This window comes from Ursus maritimus, unplaced genomic scaffold (genome assembly GCF_017311325.1).
Source record: "Ursus maritimus isolate PB19 unplaced genomic scaffold, ASM1731132v1 scaffold_14, whole genome shotgun sequence".
Taxonomy (NCBI): Eukaryota; Metazoa; Chordata; class Mammalia; order Carnivora; family Ursidae; genus Ursus; species Ursus maritimus.
Window position 1 is genome coordinate 40,357,239 of NW_024423786.1, and position 15,946 is coordinate 40,373,184.

General features: G+C 46.5%; 1 protein-coding gene across 10 annotated transcripts in view; it reads right to left on the minus strand.

Annotated features, from left to right (window-relative positions):
• Positions 1-15,946, minus strand: part of FBXW12 (F-box and WD repeat domain containing 12) — a 68,490-nt gene that overhangs the window by 11,489 nt on the left and 41,055 nt on the right. For 8 of the 10 annotated variants that reach the window (XM_040628876.1, XM_040628877.1, XM_040628873.1 and 5 more), the window contains 6 exons: positions 8,457-8,861; positions 7,823-7,860; positions 7,459-7,616; positions 6,651-6,769; positions 1,764-1,973; positions 1,023-1,181 (listed from right to left, as the gene is read on the minus strand). In XM_040628876.1, coding sequence (XP_040484810.1) covers positions 1,023-1,181; positions 1,764-1,973; positions 6,651-6,769; positions 7,459-7,616; positions 7,823-7,860; positions 8,457-8,546 — 774 coding nt within the window. In that variant the 5' untranslated portion in view covers positions 8,547-8,861. The remainder of the gene's footprint in view (positions 1-1,022; positions 1,182-1,763; positions 1,974-6,650; positions 6,770-7,458; positions 7,617-7,822; positions 7,861-8,456; positions 8,862-15,946) is intronic. The other 2 variants (XM_040628878.1, XM_040628879.1) reach the window with 1 other exon arrangement.

A 15,946-nucleotide genomic window follows, 5' to 3' on the forward strand; every position in this document is an offset into this window, starting at 1 on the left:
GGAGTTAGAAAGTCATCTGGCCACATTGGAACCCAGATCAAGCTGCCATTGGTTGGATAGATTTTTCCCTTCTTGGAGAACTGGTCGAGGGCTGTTTGGCTTTCACTGACTCCTCTTAGCTCCTTGCTCTCTGGTGTGTGGTCCACGCACGCCACTGGTAAAAATGGCGGACTCAAGGGCCACAGACTTTCTCAGAGGGACATTCGGAGGCTGTTACGTTCTTATTTACTTCCAGACTTTTGTCCCTTCCAGCCAAGGTAGATAAACGTAAAGTAAGGAAAGCTAAAATGAGCAAGGTTACCAAAGATCCTGCTTTCTTTTTTTTTTTTTTAAAGATTTTATTTATTTATCTGACAGAGATAGAGACAGCCAGCGAGAGAGGGAACACAAGCAGGGGGAGTGGGAGAGGAAGAAGCAGGCTCATAGCGGAGGAGCCTGATGTGGGGCTCGATCCCACAACGCCGGGATCACGCCCTGAGCCGAAGGCAGATGCCCAACCGCTGTGCCACCCAGGCGCCCAAGATCCTGCTTTCTTGAGAGCTCTCTCACCTCCTCTAGCTCTTTGGCTGATTCAGGCTTCATGAGCAAATTTTCATTAACAAACTTTTTTTTTTTTTAAGATTTTATTTATTCATTGGACAGGGAGAGAGACAGCCAGTGAGACAGGGAACACAAGCAGGAGGAGTGGGAGAGAAAGAAGCAGGCTCCCAGTGGAAGAGCCTGATGTGGGGCTTGATCCCAGAACTCCAGGATCACGCCCTGAGCCGAAGGCAGATGCTTAACGACTGAGCCACCCAGGAGCCCCAACAAACTTTTTTTTTTCTTGCAACTTGATACTATCACTTCAAAGAACATTATTTCTTGGCTACAAAAATGGATTTTACATGTGATATGGCTTTTGAGATGAGGGAGCACCCTGTGCGATCCTCCCTGAGTTCTGCAGGTTCTCCAACACTTCCTGAACCCCACCTTCCTAATGTTGACCCTCTCCTCCCAAAGTTAAGGCGCAGAGCAACACCTACCACGGGCAAGATATTCTGATGTGTCCCAGATGCAAAGATCCATTTCTTGTCGGGAGAGCAGTGTAGGAGGTCAACACTATATTTAAATGCATTGACTTTAGAGACACCCCTTAGCTCAGGCACTGTCAGTGTGTAGATGTTGCCTTCAGCGTTGCCTACCTGAAACCAAAGCACCACCACCACGTCAACGGAAGGAGACAGGAAATCCGAGAGCACACAGAAGGCAGCACTGTCAGCTGCGAAACACACTATGGTTTCTTCGATCCCCCAGTGGAGGTGACAAGCTGTCTCAGCATCGTGAGAATGATCCCAAGGAATAAAACTTTCTAAGCCTCAAAGCACTCTTCTCAAGAATAGTCACTCATAGCACATCGACACTATTTTTCCCCCCTCAATGTCTTCCCAAACCCACAGCTCTCTCTTCATAATCCCTGTCCAAGGTCAAGTACTGTATAATACACATTTGAAAGAAGAGACATAGATAGGAAATCATTCAGGGACACTTTTTTTTTCTTTTCTGGAAGAATGACTAGGGAAATGTACTTGTGGTAGAGCAAAGGCCAAGATGGTAGCGAGGTTTATAGGGCCAACATTCATGGGTATGTTTGGACTCTCAGGGTATGTGGTAGGGATGACTCCAGGAAGATAGACAGTGATGTGACAGTCATGGGGCCATAACATCTGTCAAGGCAGCAAGGCATTTTGTTTTGTGGGCCCTCTCTAGGAGCAGTGCTCACTTACCATCAGGAATGGGCCATCATTTGTGAGACAGATTTCCAAGGAAAAACAGGTCCAAGGCATGGTGAGAGTAGCCAGGGCATCCTCATCCTGACAATTCCACACTTTGACAGTTCCCTCCAAATCCACAGTGAATGCAAGATGCATTTGAGGGAGGGTCGCCAGACGCATGATACTAGACTGCTGGACTGGGCTGGACCAGATCATGGTGCCCTAGAGAATGAGAGGAACACAAGGAACTCTTCACACCTACTGGGCTTTCTTTTTGCCAGTGTTTATTTGGAACTCTCCTCCAAATCAGATCCATTTCTCGCTTCTGGGAAAGAATAAGAAAATTCTAAACATCTCAATTATTTGAGGGGTAGTGAACACAAAAGGAACAACGCAGTATATTCAAAGGGAAGATCTCACTATGTGGTGGGCATAAAGAACAATCAGGCCTCTGGGCTCAAGTCAGTTCTGCCTCTTACTAAAGGTGTTACAACCAGCAAGTTACTTACCATTGTGGCTTCTTACAGGGCTGTTGTATTACATTTCACAGCACATGAAAGATTCTTAGAATTCTGCCTAGGGATGCCAGGGTGGCGCAGTTGGTTAGGCGTCTAACTGGGTTTCAACTCAGGTCGTGATCTCAGGGTTGTGAGATTGAGCCCCTCGTCAGGCTCCATGTTCGGTGCAGAGTCTGCTTGGATTTCTGTCTCCCTCTCCCTTCCCTCCCAAGTAAATAAATACGTCTTTAAAAAAAGAAAAAAGAATTCTGCCTCGTCAACAGTTGGAATTCAAAGAATATCAACTCTCTTAATTGTTACTCCATCATCGATCTTGTACATTGCCAATAACACAGAAGAAACCGTTTCCCTTCTAGATTTTCTTTAACCTTTAAAAAATTGTGAAGCATATCATACAAAAAGAACACAAAAATAAATGCGAAATTTAGTTATTACACATTGATAATAACTACTTCTAAGCCCACTTGTACTTGCTCTATTAACTTCCCCACACCCCCCAAACGTAATCACCAATTTGATTTGTAACGCTTAACAGGTTGCCTGTGTAGTGTTATCTATTGTTGTGCAATAAATCATCTCCAGATTGAGTGGCTTAAAATCAAAACCACAATGAAATATCACCTCACACCTGTCAGAGTGGCTAAAATAAAAAATGCAACAACCAACAAGTGTCCGCAAGGGTGCAGAGAAAAAGGAACCCTTGTGCCCTGTTGGTGAGAATGCAAACTGGGGCAGCCACTGTGGAAAACAGTATGACGTTTCAAAAAATTAAAACTAGAACTACCACATGGTCCAGCAAGTCCACTACTGGGTATTTAGCTGAAAAAAAGGAAAACACTAATTTGAAAAGACAGGAGCATCCTTATGTCCATTGCAGCATTATTTACAATAGCCAAGACATGGAAGCAACTCAAATGTCCGTTGATAGATGAACGGATAAAGAAGACTGGTATGTATGTACGTACACACGCACACACACACACACACACACACACGCACACACGCACAATGGAATATTACTTGGCCATGAAAAAGAATGAAATCTTGCCATTTTTGCAACAATATGGATGGATCTAGAGGGTATAATGCTAAGTGAAATAAGTCAGAGAAAAGCAAAGACCATATGATTTCACTCATCTGCGGAATTTAAGAAACAGAAAAGAGACAAACCAAAAAAACAAACTCAACTATAGAGAACAGTTACCAGAGGGGAGGTGATGGGTGACAGGGAAACAGGTGACGGGGATTAAGGAGTGCACTTGTCATGAGGAGCACCAGGTGATGTAAAGAAGTGCTGAATCACTATATTGTACGCCTGAAGCTAATATAATGCTGTATGTTAACTATACTGGAGTTTTTTTAAATAAGCAAAATAAATAAAAATAAACCCTCTCCAAAAAAACTGTGTGGTTAAAAGAAAAGTTTTTGTTATCTCAGTTTCTGTTAGAAATTCAGGTACAGCTTGGCCAGGTGGTTGTGGCTCAGGGTCTCTTATGAATTGAAGTCGGCTTCACGAGGAGGAGGCTCAAGATGGTTGACTCATACAGCTGGCAAGTTGGTGCTGGCTACCCGCAGCCCTCAGTACTTCACCACACAGACCTTCCCTGTAGGGTCTCTTAGGGTCCTCATAATACTGTGGCTGGCTTTCTGGGAGCCAATGACTCAAGAGAGAGGAAGTGTATTTTACGACATAGCTTCAGAAGTCACGCACCATCATTTCCACGATGTCCAATTGGTTACAAAGGTCAGCCCTATTCAGTGTGGGAGTGGACTATCTAGGATCACGAATAGGGGACAAGGAAGACTGAGGCCATCTTCAAGACTGGCTGATACACTCCACCCTGCAGTCCCTAATGACTCACCTCCCTCCCACATACAAAATACATTCACCATCTCCCATGCCCCCAAATATCTCACCATTACAGCAACATCGCAAAATCCAAGATTTCATTGTTTAATGACATGAGGCTCGTTAGATCCAGTTCATCTTGATGTGAAAACCTCAGAAGTATACAAGTTGTCTGACCCCATCCCCAAAATACAAGGATAGGAGATTATAACATAGATAACATTATAGACACTTTCATCCAAAAAAAGGGAAAATGGAGGTAGAGGGGTGGGCATCACTGCTACGCAGAATATTTGAGATCCAACAGAGAACGTGCTGTAATATGTTGATCAGGATTCAACGCCTGGGAAAGATTCTTCAGGACTCCTGGCTCCACTTTCTAGGCTCTTGGTTCTGCCCTGTCTGTATATGGTGGCCCAATTTTGTAGCTGAATAGTTTCACAGGCTGCTTCTTCCTTGTAAAAGTTCAAGATTCAAAGTCCTCTTTTCCTGTTGTGATATTTCAACCCCTTTAAATTCAAGCTGGCAGCATTTCAGCCAGTATGATTCCCCTGAACTTAGTGGGTCTCCGAGAAACTTACTGGAGTTGGTGTCATTAGACAAGAGCCACATCCACAAGTCTTTGGGATAAATCCCAGGGGCTGCTGAGGACAAGGCCTTAAACTTTGAGGTCCATTGCTTGACTAACAGTTCTGAGGCACCCCCTTAGATCGTTCTGTGGTCTGTAAAGAATTCCGCAGTCCCTCCTTTGGCTTCACCTTTATAGAATGGCTTATTGACACTGCTCTGGGTTGATCTTGCTTGGAGCCTACATCTTAAATTTTTGCATCATTTGCCATCTTGAAAGGCTACAATTTTTCAGAACCAGCAATCCTTGGCTCTCTTTTATCTAACGGTCATTTTATCCTCTCCCTCTTCTTCCAATAGCCTTGTTTACATTTTCCTTTAAGTCTTTGCAGCCTCATGACAGGCCCCTGGGTTTCTGCTAGGTCTCCTCAAAGTCCCAAACTCTCCTCAGAATTTTTCCAGCTTCTTCCCACTGCCTGGTTCCAAAGCTTCTTCCACATCTTAAATTTTAAGGAAAGTGATACGAAAAATGGTTATCTGTTGCTGCCTAAGAAAATGCTAGAGCAGCTCGGAGCAATAAACGTTTCTCTCACACAGCTTCTGTTGGTTGAAAATTCAGGAGACGAGTCACTGAGTGGCTCTGGTTTCGGGTTCCTCATCTGGTTTCCGCGTGTTGACTGGGGACACAATAATCCGAAGGACTGAAGGTTAGCTTCCAAGGTGGCTCGCTCGCATAACTGCAAAGATGGTGTTGGCTGTTGGCAGAAGGCCTGAGATCTTTGCCAAGTGGACCATCCACTGGGCTGCTGGGATGTCCTCAGGGACATGGTGACTGGTTTCCCCCGGAGCAACTTATCCAAGAAAGTACCTTTCGGATTTTCTCAGCTTTTAGTGAAACGTAATTGACATATAACATTGTGTAACTTTAGGAGTCCCTTCTAGATTTTTTTCATCATTCTCCTGCCACCTCATATATTCATAAAGGGTTTATTTATCCTACTTCAGAAGACCCAATGTGAAGAAGTGTCATTGTATACTTTCCATAGGGAGAGGAGAAAAATGCAAACAGAGAAAACCAAGAAAATACAATAACTTGGGATCCACTTTGGGGTCTTCCAATTCCCCATCTAGTGATTTTTTTTTTAAAGATTTTATTTATTTATGTGACAGAGAGACAGCCAGCGAGAGAGGGAACACAGCAGGCGAGTGAGAGAGGAAGAAGCAGGCTCCTAGCGGAGGAGCCCGATGTGGGACTCGATCCCGGAACCCCGGGATCACGCCCTGAGCCGAAGGCAGACGCTTTAACGACTGCGCTACCCAGGCGCCCCCCATCTAGTGATTTTTGCACCACATTTATTGGTCCTGATGTAGAAGACCTCTGTCTGCCTTGGAAGTGATCGGTGTTAGAGACCACTTTCTGAAAAAGCCAACGTAACAAATGCCAACAGTTGACAGAGAGGCAGAATAGGTCACGAAGAGGTACAACACCCTGAGTTTATTTCACAGCCATTCCACGTTACCAATAGAAAACAAGTCCTTGTACAAATGTATAGATACAAATACACATTAGGGACGCCTGGGTGGCTCAGTCGGTTAAGTGTCTGCCTTCGGCTCAGGTCAGGATCCCAGGGTCCTGGGCTCGAGTCCCCCATCTGGCTCACTGCTCAGAGGGGAGGCTGCCTCTCCCCCTGCCTGCCTCTCCCCCTGCCTGTGTGCCCATGCGCTCGCACTCTGACAAATAAAATCTTAAAAAAAAAAAAAAAAAAAGAACTACACGTTAAAAAGTGCGTTTTGTGTGTGTCTACAGTCTAAACGGAAAGGTCACAGATTACCAATGAGAAGACCGGATTTGAGACTCTGTTTCTGTCACCGATTCCAAGTGCCATCCCCCCAGCACTTGTTGCCCGTGTGGCACAGGATGGACAAGGGGAGGCATTACTTGTGCTCCTCACTGGCCAGACTCACCTCCTGCACGTCCCAGGCATAAAGCTTGTGCTTTGACGACACTGTACAAAGGACGGACTTCTCCTGTGCACCCACTGTGTGGCCACATCCTGACAGATAAGCCATAGGTCCTAAGATTCCTGGAAGGAAACACAGGCAATACTGGGCCACCAGATAGTGGAGGGATGGTCCAATCGAATAAAGAGGACTCTGGAAAGATAACTACGCTTTCCTGCACCCTCTTAGGACCGTTTGGGAAACAGCTATGGCGAAGAGAAGCAGCTGGCTGCAGAGTCATCCAGACATGGGTTCCCACGGCGGACGGGCCACTGGGGAGACACTGGCCGGCTTGCTTTCCCTCCTTCGTTTCAGTTTCCCTAACGGGTAAAATGGGGATAAAGAGGGCTCCATCGGAGAACTGTTCTGAGTTTTAAAAGAGGCGCTAGGGATAAAGTGAAGGGCAGAAGCCCTGTTACTCCAGGTTCCTTTTTGTTTAACATTTTTATTCTAGGAGGGATGGGAAGACTTGGGAGAAAGGGAGACACGGGGCCTGATTTTATTTCCTGAAGAGATCACTCTGGTCTCTCCGTGCACCGTGGGGGACAAGAGAAGACACAGGCCGACCGTGACCTCTACCACAGCAACCCAGCGCCAGAAGCTGTCATTTTCTTTCTCTTCACTGAATGAAGACACAGGGGGGAAAATAGTGCATTTCTTTCTTTTTTTTTTTTTAATGATTTTTTATTATATTATCTTAGTCACCATACGAAAATAGTGCATTTCTTAAAACCCGTTTGTCACGTTCTTCCCGGGCGCCCCATCCCCGTACCCAGGTTCCCGCTCGCTTCTCTGAAGAGAAAGTCCTCTGGCTTCACGGCCGCCATCCGGTGCTCCAGCTTCGTTTGTTGGAGGAAGAGCCGCTTCCAGGTCTGTGAGCCCAGGCACCCAGAGAAGTTGCAGAGGCTCCATTTCTTCAGACACAGGCTTCTGGAAACAGAGTCATCGGCCCCCCAGGCTGCCCCTGGTCAGTTGGCCTCCCCAGTAGCCCTGGTCTCCTGAACCTTTCCTCGCTGTGAGCCTCACTCGTGCCTCTCCCCACGCAGCCCTGCACAAGCCGCCTCGGTACACACTCGGAGGTCCGCGGCCTCCCACGAGAAACACCTGCCTTCCCACCGGACCCTGCCCCGGCTCACCTCCACAGCTGGTCGTTCTCCGCCACCCTGTTCCAGCCCTGAGGGAGAGGAAGGAAGAGGGCAGCGGGCAGTCACTACCCAAACGTTGGCTCCTCCTCTGCTCTCCTGTGCTCGGGGAGCAAGGCCTTCCTCGGTTCACCGGCCGCCAGCCGGGCTCTCAAAGCCCTCCCGGTCTGGGGGGACCCCGACACGGTAGCCGCAGAGGCCCATCTCTGCTAAGACAGGTGCTCGGAATTCTTGCAGGAGAAACGTGGGTTTCCCGGGCCTTGAAACGGGAGCCGCAAGGACCCTTTAGTCAGCACAGAGACGCTGTACACTCCTTTGTCCTTTTTCGTTTAACAAAACGTGAGGCCCTCAGAGCGAAGGACGCGAACTCCCCAACACCCAGTGCATCAGTCCGCTGTCCTGCGACCCGGTCAGGAGCGGCCGCTGCAAGCCAGGGAGCTGGGTCTGTGGGCGCTGGGTGAACGGGCCAGAACACGGTAAATGTAAGCGGTGAGGCAGCCTGCGGGGGTCTGAGGCTGGGGTCTCCTAGATCCCGACGCGGAGGGGCTGAGCAGAGAGGGGTCTGTGCGACACTCGTGGAGGGGTGGGGGTAGGACCCCACAGAGAGCAGATTGTGGGGAGCATTTACCCTGTTCACTTGGGAAGCCTGGAGCAAGCTGAACGCGTCCAGGAAGGAGAAGATCTTCAACAGCGGCACGTCCGGCACTTGGAGCTCCATCCTGCGCCGGCCGAACCTGCATCCTGCCTCCACTCCAGGTGCTCGGAATTTAAAGGCTGCGCCCTTCCCCGGGGTCGGATCCACGCAGCCGAGGGCCTCCCTCCCAGCCCTTGCTTGTTAGTGCTCATTGTTCAAACGTGTTCCACAGGACCTTCTTCAGTGCTGGGAACTGAGAGCGCCGGATCTGGGGCTGCTCTAGGTGCTGATGAACTTGTCGCCAACCTAGGAAATTGTCACTGACACGCTCACATTCATCCAATTCAAGTCTCTGTGTAACACCCTTTAGGTTCCAAATCACCGGTGTAGGGAGTCAGCCTGGCAGTTTTTAGAAAAGATTTTGTTTATTAGAGAGAGAGAAAGAGAGAGAGAGAGCACTAGCAGGGGGAGCAGCAGGTAGAGGGAGAAGCAGGCTCCCCGCTGAGCAGGGAGCCCAATGCGGGACTTGATCTCAGGACCCGGAGATCAGGACCTGAGTTGAAGGCAGACGTTGAACGGACTGAGCCACCCAGATGCCCGCTTGGCATGTTTATATGTCTATTTGGGGACATGGAATCCGCTGGCAGGGCCTTTCTCCTAGCACCAGCGCAGCCCCTGTGTGTCCACCTGTGTGCATTCCACTTCCGGCGGAAGGAGAAAGCATGGGCCACGCAGACGTCCCCACAGAGGCCCATGCCGAGGACACAGGGCCTGCCCGAGATGGTTGCCACAGCTGGCGCCTCTCTCTCGTGACCCGATGTCAAGTTCTTCCAAGAACTTGACAACCGATTCCAGTATTTTCAGTGGCGACGACCCCTTCTGTTGCCTCCAGCCGGAACCGCCGTAGTGGGTCTTGGAAGCCCCGTTTTCCCTACGTTATCTACTCCATTATCAGAAACCATACTGGGCTGTTCAGGGATAAATATCCCTTCCTCAGAATTTGCAGTGGAAAACTTTCACATTGACAGGCCCAGCAAGTACAAACCTGACAACTATGGGAGGACACCTTTTTCATTCTGTTGAATTAGGTTCATAGGAAACTGGTTTGAAGAGAATGTGGTTTAAAGAGAAAGAAATTGTCACAAAGAAAAAAAAAATTCTGGTTTCAAGAGAGATAAAGGGGGTCTTCCAGTATCTTTCATATCAGTAATTCTAGTCCTTTCTAAGTCAGTTTCCCTGAACGATGCCATTTTACTAATTACAATATTAAAATCTGTTTTTTGGTTTCCCTAATTCAAATTACATAAGCTCTTGACTGCCTATTCCTATTCACTACCTTTAATACCAACAAAAATGTATGTTCAAATTTATTAGACCTTGAAATACATCCTAAACTTTTCTTCAAGTATATTCACGTATGGGCAAATAACACATGGGACCGCACACCTGTCAGAATGCCTAAAATTAAAAACACAAGAAACAACAAGTGTCGGCAAGGATATGGAGAAAGGGGAACCCTCGTGCGCTGCTCGTGGGAATGCAGAGCGGGGCAGCCATTGTGGAAAACAGCATGAAGCTTCCTCAAAAAATTAAAAATAGAATTACCGCATGGTCCAGTAATTCTACTAATTCAAAAAGATAGGTGCACCCCTATGTTTACTGCAGCATTATTTACAATAGCCAAATTATGGAAGCAGCCCGAGTGTCCACTGATAGACAAATAAAGAAGATATGTATATATGCATATATATACGGAATACACGCACGCACACACACAGGAATATTACTTGGCTGTAAAAAAGAATGAAATCTTGCCATCTGCCACAACATGGATGGATCTAGAGGGTATAATGCTAAGCAAAATAAGTCGGAGAAAGACAAATACCACATGATTTCACTCATACGTGGAATTTAAGAAACAAAACAAATGAACAAAGGAAAAAAGACACAAAAACAGAGAGAATAAACCGATGGTTACCAGAGGGGAGGTGGGTGGCGGGATGGGTGAAATAGGTGAAGGGGATCAAGAGGGCACTTATCATGATGGGCACTGAGTAATGTTTAGAATTGTTGAATGAGTATAACGCACACCTGAAACTAATCTAACACTGTATGTTAATTATACTGGAATTTTTTTAAAAAATATTTATTTGTCAGAGAGAGGGAGCACAAGCAGGGGAAGCCGCAGGCAGAGGGAGAAGCAGACTCCCCACTGAGCGGTGAGCCCAACTCAGGACTGGATCCCAGGACCTTGGGTTCATGACCTGAGCTGAAGGCAGACACCCAACCAACTGAACCGCCCAGGCGCGCCACTACTGGATTTTTTTTAAGCCTCAAATTCAGAAAATTCCTAAAGAAAAGCAAAAAGTAACTAAATATCTACAGCACTAGTGGGAAAAATCTTAAGTTTCCCAGAATGAGTTATAGTTACATACATAGTGAATATATACATACAGTATATCGTGTACATACCTCTGTACACAAATGATCTGAATATTATTATGTCAGTTAGATGTCCCCAAAGGCACTCAATTCTAATAATCCTTTGTCTTACCCTCTCTAAAGCCTGTCCAATGCAGAATCAATAAAAGGACAAAATACCCACAATACAAAACGCACGGGACTGGAATTTGGCGATAAGCTTCCTTCCAGCGCTCATGGTCCAGGACATCGAATGTTAGCACTGATTTTCAGGCTGCTGCCTGCTCTTACCCTCTATAGGGTGAGAATGGTGATTTCTAACTGACTGTGTCTCGGGATCTCTCTCTCTCGCTCTCTAGGTTTCGTATTTTCTCTCTGAGTAAGTATTCCTGGAATTACTTCAGGGTTTTTATTCTACCGGCCTCCAGCCTCCGGGTCCCTGTGTTTATACAGCAAATGTGCATTAAATTGACATTGAAAGTACACAAGGCACTTATCCTTTTTTCTCCGGATCAGGGAAATCACTCATCTTTGTTTCATTAAGGTCCTTCTGAGGTTTGATCTCCTTCTTTCATTTGGCACACATCCCTCTGTTTCTTCATGTTCCTTGACTCTCTGCATTCGTTCTTACGCATGAGAGAGAACAGCCACCTCTCCCAGTCTTGGCGAGTGGCTGAGTGGCCTCGTGTGGGAGATTAACCTTATCAGTCGACCCTGCCCTATCTCTTGTCTCTCAAACTCTGGTGATTGTCCAAGTAGCCGACTTTCTATTTAGTGGCTCCTAGTCGTTGAGGGTGTGCCAAGACATGTCAGTGTCCCAAGGGGGAGGATCTCAGTCAGCACTACATTCAGGCTGGTTGGCAGTCTGACACTTAGGCAGCAGCTTTTAAACATGTGCAAATAGGGGCGGTCTGGCTGGTGCAGTTGGGCTTGGGTTGTGATCTCAGGGTCATGAGAACAAGCCCCACGTCGGGCTCTGTGCTCAGCACAGAGTCTGCTTGAGATTTTCTCCCTCTGCCTCTGCCACTCCTGCTTGTGCTCTAGCACGCACTCTCTCTCTCTCTCAAATAAATAAATAAATCTTTTTTAAAAAATCCAACATGTACAAATATATCTCTTTCAGAAGATGGATGTTTCTATCTGCTTCCTCTGTGCTGAGCCTTGGGTGCCAGCCAGTTGAGAACTGTCTCTTTCTTCGCTACTTTCCTGTTGAACCTGTGAACACAAGCCCCACTGGCCACCAGAGCCAGGCTATCAAGAGATGTGTCCTTGCCTTGGATTTGCTGGCTCTGCACCTGCTAAGGCCCATTCTGGCATGAAATGGCCCCAGATTCCTCACGCGGAGGAGAAGGAGCCTCTCACGTCGTGTGACCTCCTCAGGACATAACTGGGTGGGGGCAGGGATCCTTGCTGACCCGAGGCTTCCCTACTTTCTTGCTCCTCGCAGATGGCCCCACAGGCTGGCAGGTAGGCAGCCTGCCACTGTCTGCCCATGCTAATGTTTCCTCTATCTTTGTTCCCCTTTGCGGGCTTTCCCTAAGCATATTCTTTCTGCAGGCATCTCTCTCTCTTTCTCTGAATTTGTCCTCCTACTTTTTTTTAAAAGATTTTATTTATTTATTTGTCAGAGAGAGAGAGAGAGCACAAGCAGGGGGAGCAGCAGGCAGAGGGAGAAGCAGGCTGCCCGGTGAGTAGGGAGGCTGATGCGGGACTCAATCCCAGGATCTAAGCTGAAGGCAAACGCTTAACTGACTGAGCCAACCAGGCATCCCATCCTCTTACGTCTTTTTTTTTTTTTTTTAAAGATTTTATTTATTTATTCGACAGAGATAGAGACAGCCAGCGAGAGAGGGAACACAAGCAGGGGGAGTGGGAGAGGAAGAAGCAGGCTCATAGCAGAAGAGCCTGATGTGGGGCTCGATCCCAGATCGCCAGGATCACGCCCTGAGCCGAAGGCAGACGCTTAACCGCTGTGCCACCCAGGCGCCCCCCATCCTCTTACGTCTTATCTTTACAATCTTTCTCATACACATATTCATTCATTCATGCAATCAGTAAAACAAATATTTACTAAACACCTCCTAGGTGCCAGCCACTGTGCTAGGTCTCTGGACTGATCAGACAAAACTTCAAGAGGCTGGGAGCTCAGCAGAGAGCAAGAGAGTGGCTGCCTTTGCCTCCCTGGAGCACGTCAACCTGACTGTCCTACTTTCTGTCTCTCTTCTAGGTGAGTTGGAGAGTTCAGGGAGAGTGAAGCCTGGGTCCTCTCCCTGGCGAGCCCCGGTGCTCACCACTACAAAGAGTGAGCACACATTCCATATTTGCTGAGTAAATGATGCATTACAGAGCTGAACCCGTGACCAGAGGGATGCAGTTTAAAGTTACAGGAGACTTGGGGACATAAAGGTTTGGGGAAGCCTCAGGGGCATAAAATATGAATTGCAAATTTTGGGTACCATCTGTGCTCTCCCTCTGCCCCACCCCAGATCTGTGGTGTTTCTGAGAAAAGAGATTTTGTACATGCCTGGTACCCTGGCTTTTGTGTCTGCTGCCCAGAGGACACACTCTCTCTTTCTCTCTTTTTAAGATTTTATTTATTCATTTGAGAGAAAGAGAGCACAAGCAGAGGGAGGGGCAGAGGGAGAGGGACAAGCCTGCCACTATTCTAAGCATTAAATCCTCCCAGTGACCAATGAAGACATGTCTATTCTATTTCCTTCCCAGAAGAAGGAAACACTGAGGCTCAGAGAGTGAGGTATGTTGAATATTCAGACTCCTGATCCTGATGGTACAAGCCAACTAGGATCTGGAGCTTCTTTGGGGTATAATCCCTTTTCTCCCTTAGCACAGCCAGTGTTTATCTGCCCAAGAGATAGTGAATTCACCTAGTTAACCCTGCAGCTGTATAACCACCGCTATAATCAAGTTCTATCACTGCCCCAATTCCCCTGTGCCCTTTGGTGCTGACTTTGATAAAGAGAAGTTCTTCATGAAATCCAATTTATCCATTTTTTCTTTAAAGAACTGTTCTGTTCCTTTTTCAGGTACATTTGCCTACCACAAAATAACTTTTTGTTTGGATCTTTATTGTTTTGGCCTTTCATATTTAAGTCTGTAGTTCATTGTGAATTAATTTTTCTGTGCGAATTTCCATCTGACATAGCACCACATGTGGGAGAGGTGATTCTTTCTCTATTACAGTTCACTGACAGCTTTGTCAAAAACCGGGTGATCATAATATATGTTGGTCTATTTCTGGATTCAGTATTATGTCCCATCAATCTATTTAAGTAATACATTTATTCACTTCCCCATGGGGATAGGGGAAGATTATCCTAATCCGCTAAGGGATTGAGATGACAGGAGGCAGATTTGCCCTATTTTAATTCCATCTACTTCTGGATCAGTGACTTCTGGAGTGCGACTGGAGATGTCCCAACCAAAAGTGTAGTGCATTTATGAGGGTCCCTATGGGGGCACCCAGGCGGCTCAGTTGGTTAAGCATCTGCCTTCAGCTCAGGTCATGATCCCGGGGTCCTGGGATGGAGCCCCAAGTTGGGGGGGGTCTCTGCTCAGTGGGGAGTCTGCTTCTCCCTCTTCCTCTGCCCCTCCCCCTGACTTGTGCTCTCTCTCTCTCTCATCCACTCTTTGTCTCTCAAATAAATAAAATATTTTAAAAAATAATTATAAGGCTCCCTATGCTTTGCTGGGTCTTGAAATTTGATGTTTTCCTCTCTAGCCTGAGAGACTGTGGGATATTTTAGAGGTTTTCTGTCCAACTTCTTCTTCCCCTACTCATTGCAGTCCAAGAATTTGGCAAATGCCTCAAGAGGAAGGAGAAACCAAGTCATACGTTGGGGTCTCATCCTCTGGCGTCCTATCCCTGGATTATTGGCCACCCAAATCCTGGCTTCCCTACCATCCACACAGTGCAATCCTGCCATTTGTTTTGCTTTACTTCCCCAACCCCTAGCAACCACGCTGCCCAGACCTCCGTGGGCCTGGGTTTTCAGGCTCCCTTCCGCTATTAATAGCCCAGTGCCAATAGGCAACAATCGGATAAAGACTTTTGGCTCTCGTTCTGGTTCACTTCCTTTTGCCATCTGCCCACTCAGATCCTAGTTCCCTAGGCGGATCTCTGATGATGTCATACAGATTCATTTCTTAAAATCTTATTTCCGTTTTAATCTGGTTTTCATGGGAGCATGAGGCTTCCACCAAGCACTCCATCATAGCCAGAAAAGGGTGTCTGGATTCCTGTTTTAAATGATGATGACTCCCACATTTATATATCCTTCCCGGGCATCTAATGTGAGTTGAAAACTATGTAGCCGATTGTCTTCTTAACATTTATACTTGGATGTTTAAAAAACATCTCAAACTTCCAATGTGCATTGTCCCTGTGTCCCCATGCATAGTGACTCACTGAGATTCATTCTCTTGGTCAGGCCAAAAATCTCAAAGTTTTTCTCAATTTCTCTGCCTTTGACCCTCCTCTTCTCTTGTAGAACCCCATCTCTTCCTCCACATCTTAGCTCAAATACTACCTCCACATAAAATTTTTCCTAAAATTAAAAAAAAAAGTTTTTCCTAAAGTAACACTTCCCATCAAGTGTGGTCCTTTTTGCTATTTTATCTTCATACCCTTAACAGCACCTGTAATTCACATGGAAATAAATTAAGTAAATTTATTCATTTATCTATTTATTGTCTCTCCTCCTCAAAGGAATATAATTCTTTGATGAAAGGACTCTGTCTAACTCACTTCTGAACCAACAAAGTCCAGGCTTGTTTCTGGAAACTTAAGATTTAATTATAATCCGACGAATGAAGGAATGGATGAATTCATCTTAAGCTGATGAGAGCTGCGAGTACCCGGAACGCCATGGGTTGCTAACAACCATGGGCTAACACGGAAGGGCTCCCTCCTGATGTAAGGACAAATACGAATGAGAAATGAGGCTTAATTTTCCCTGTTGAAAATAAAGGAAGAGTTTTCCTTCCCTTCCCTTTTTTTAGAGCATTAACTTGAGAAATTTTGCAATTGTAAGCTCTTTCTCTGT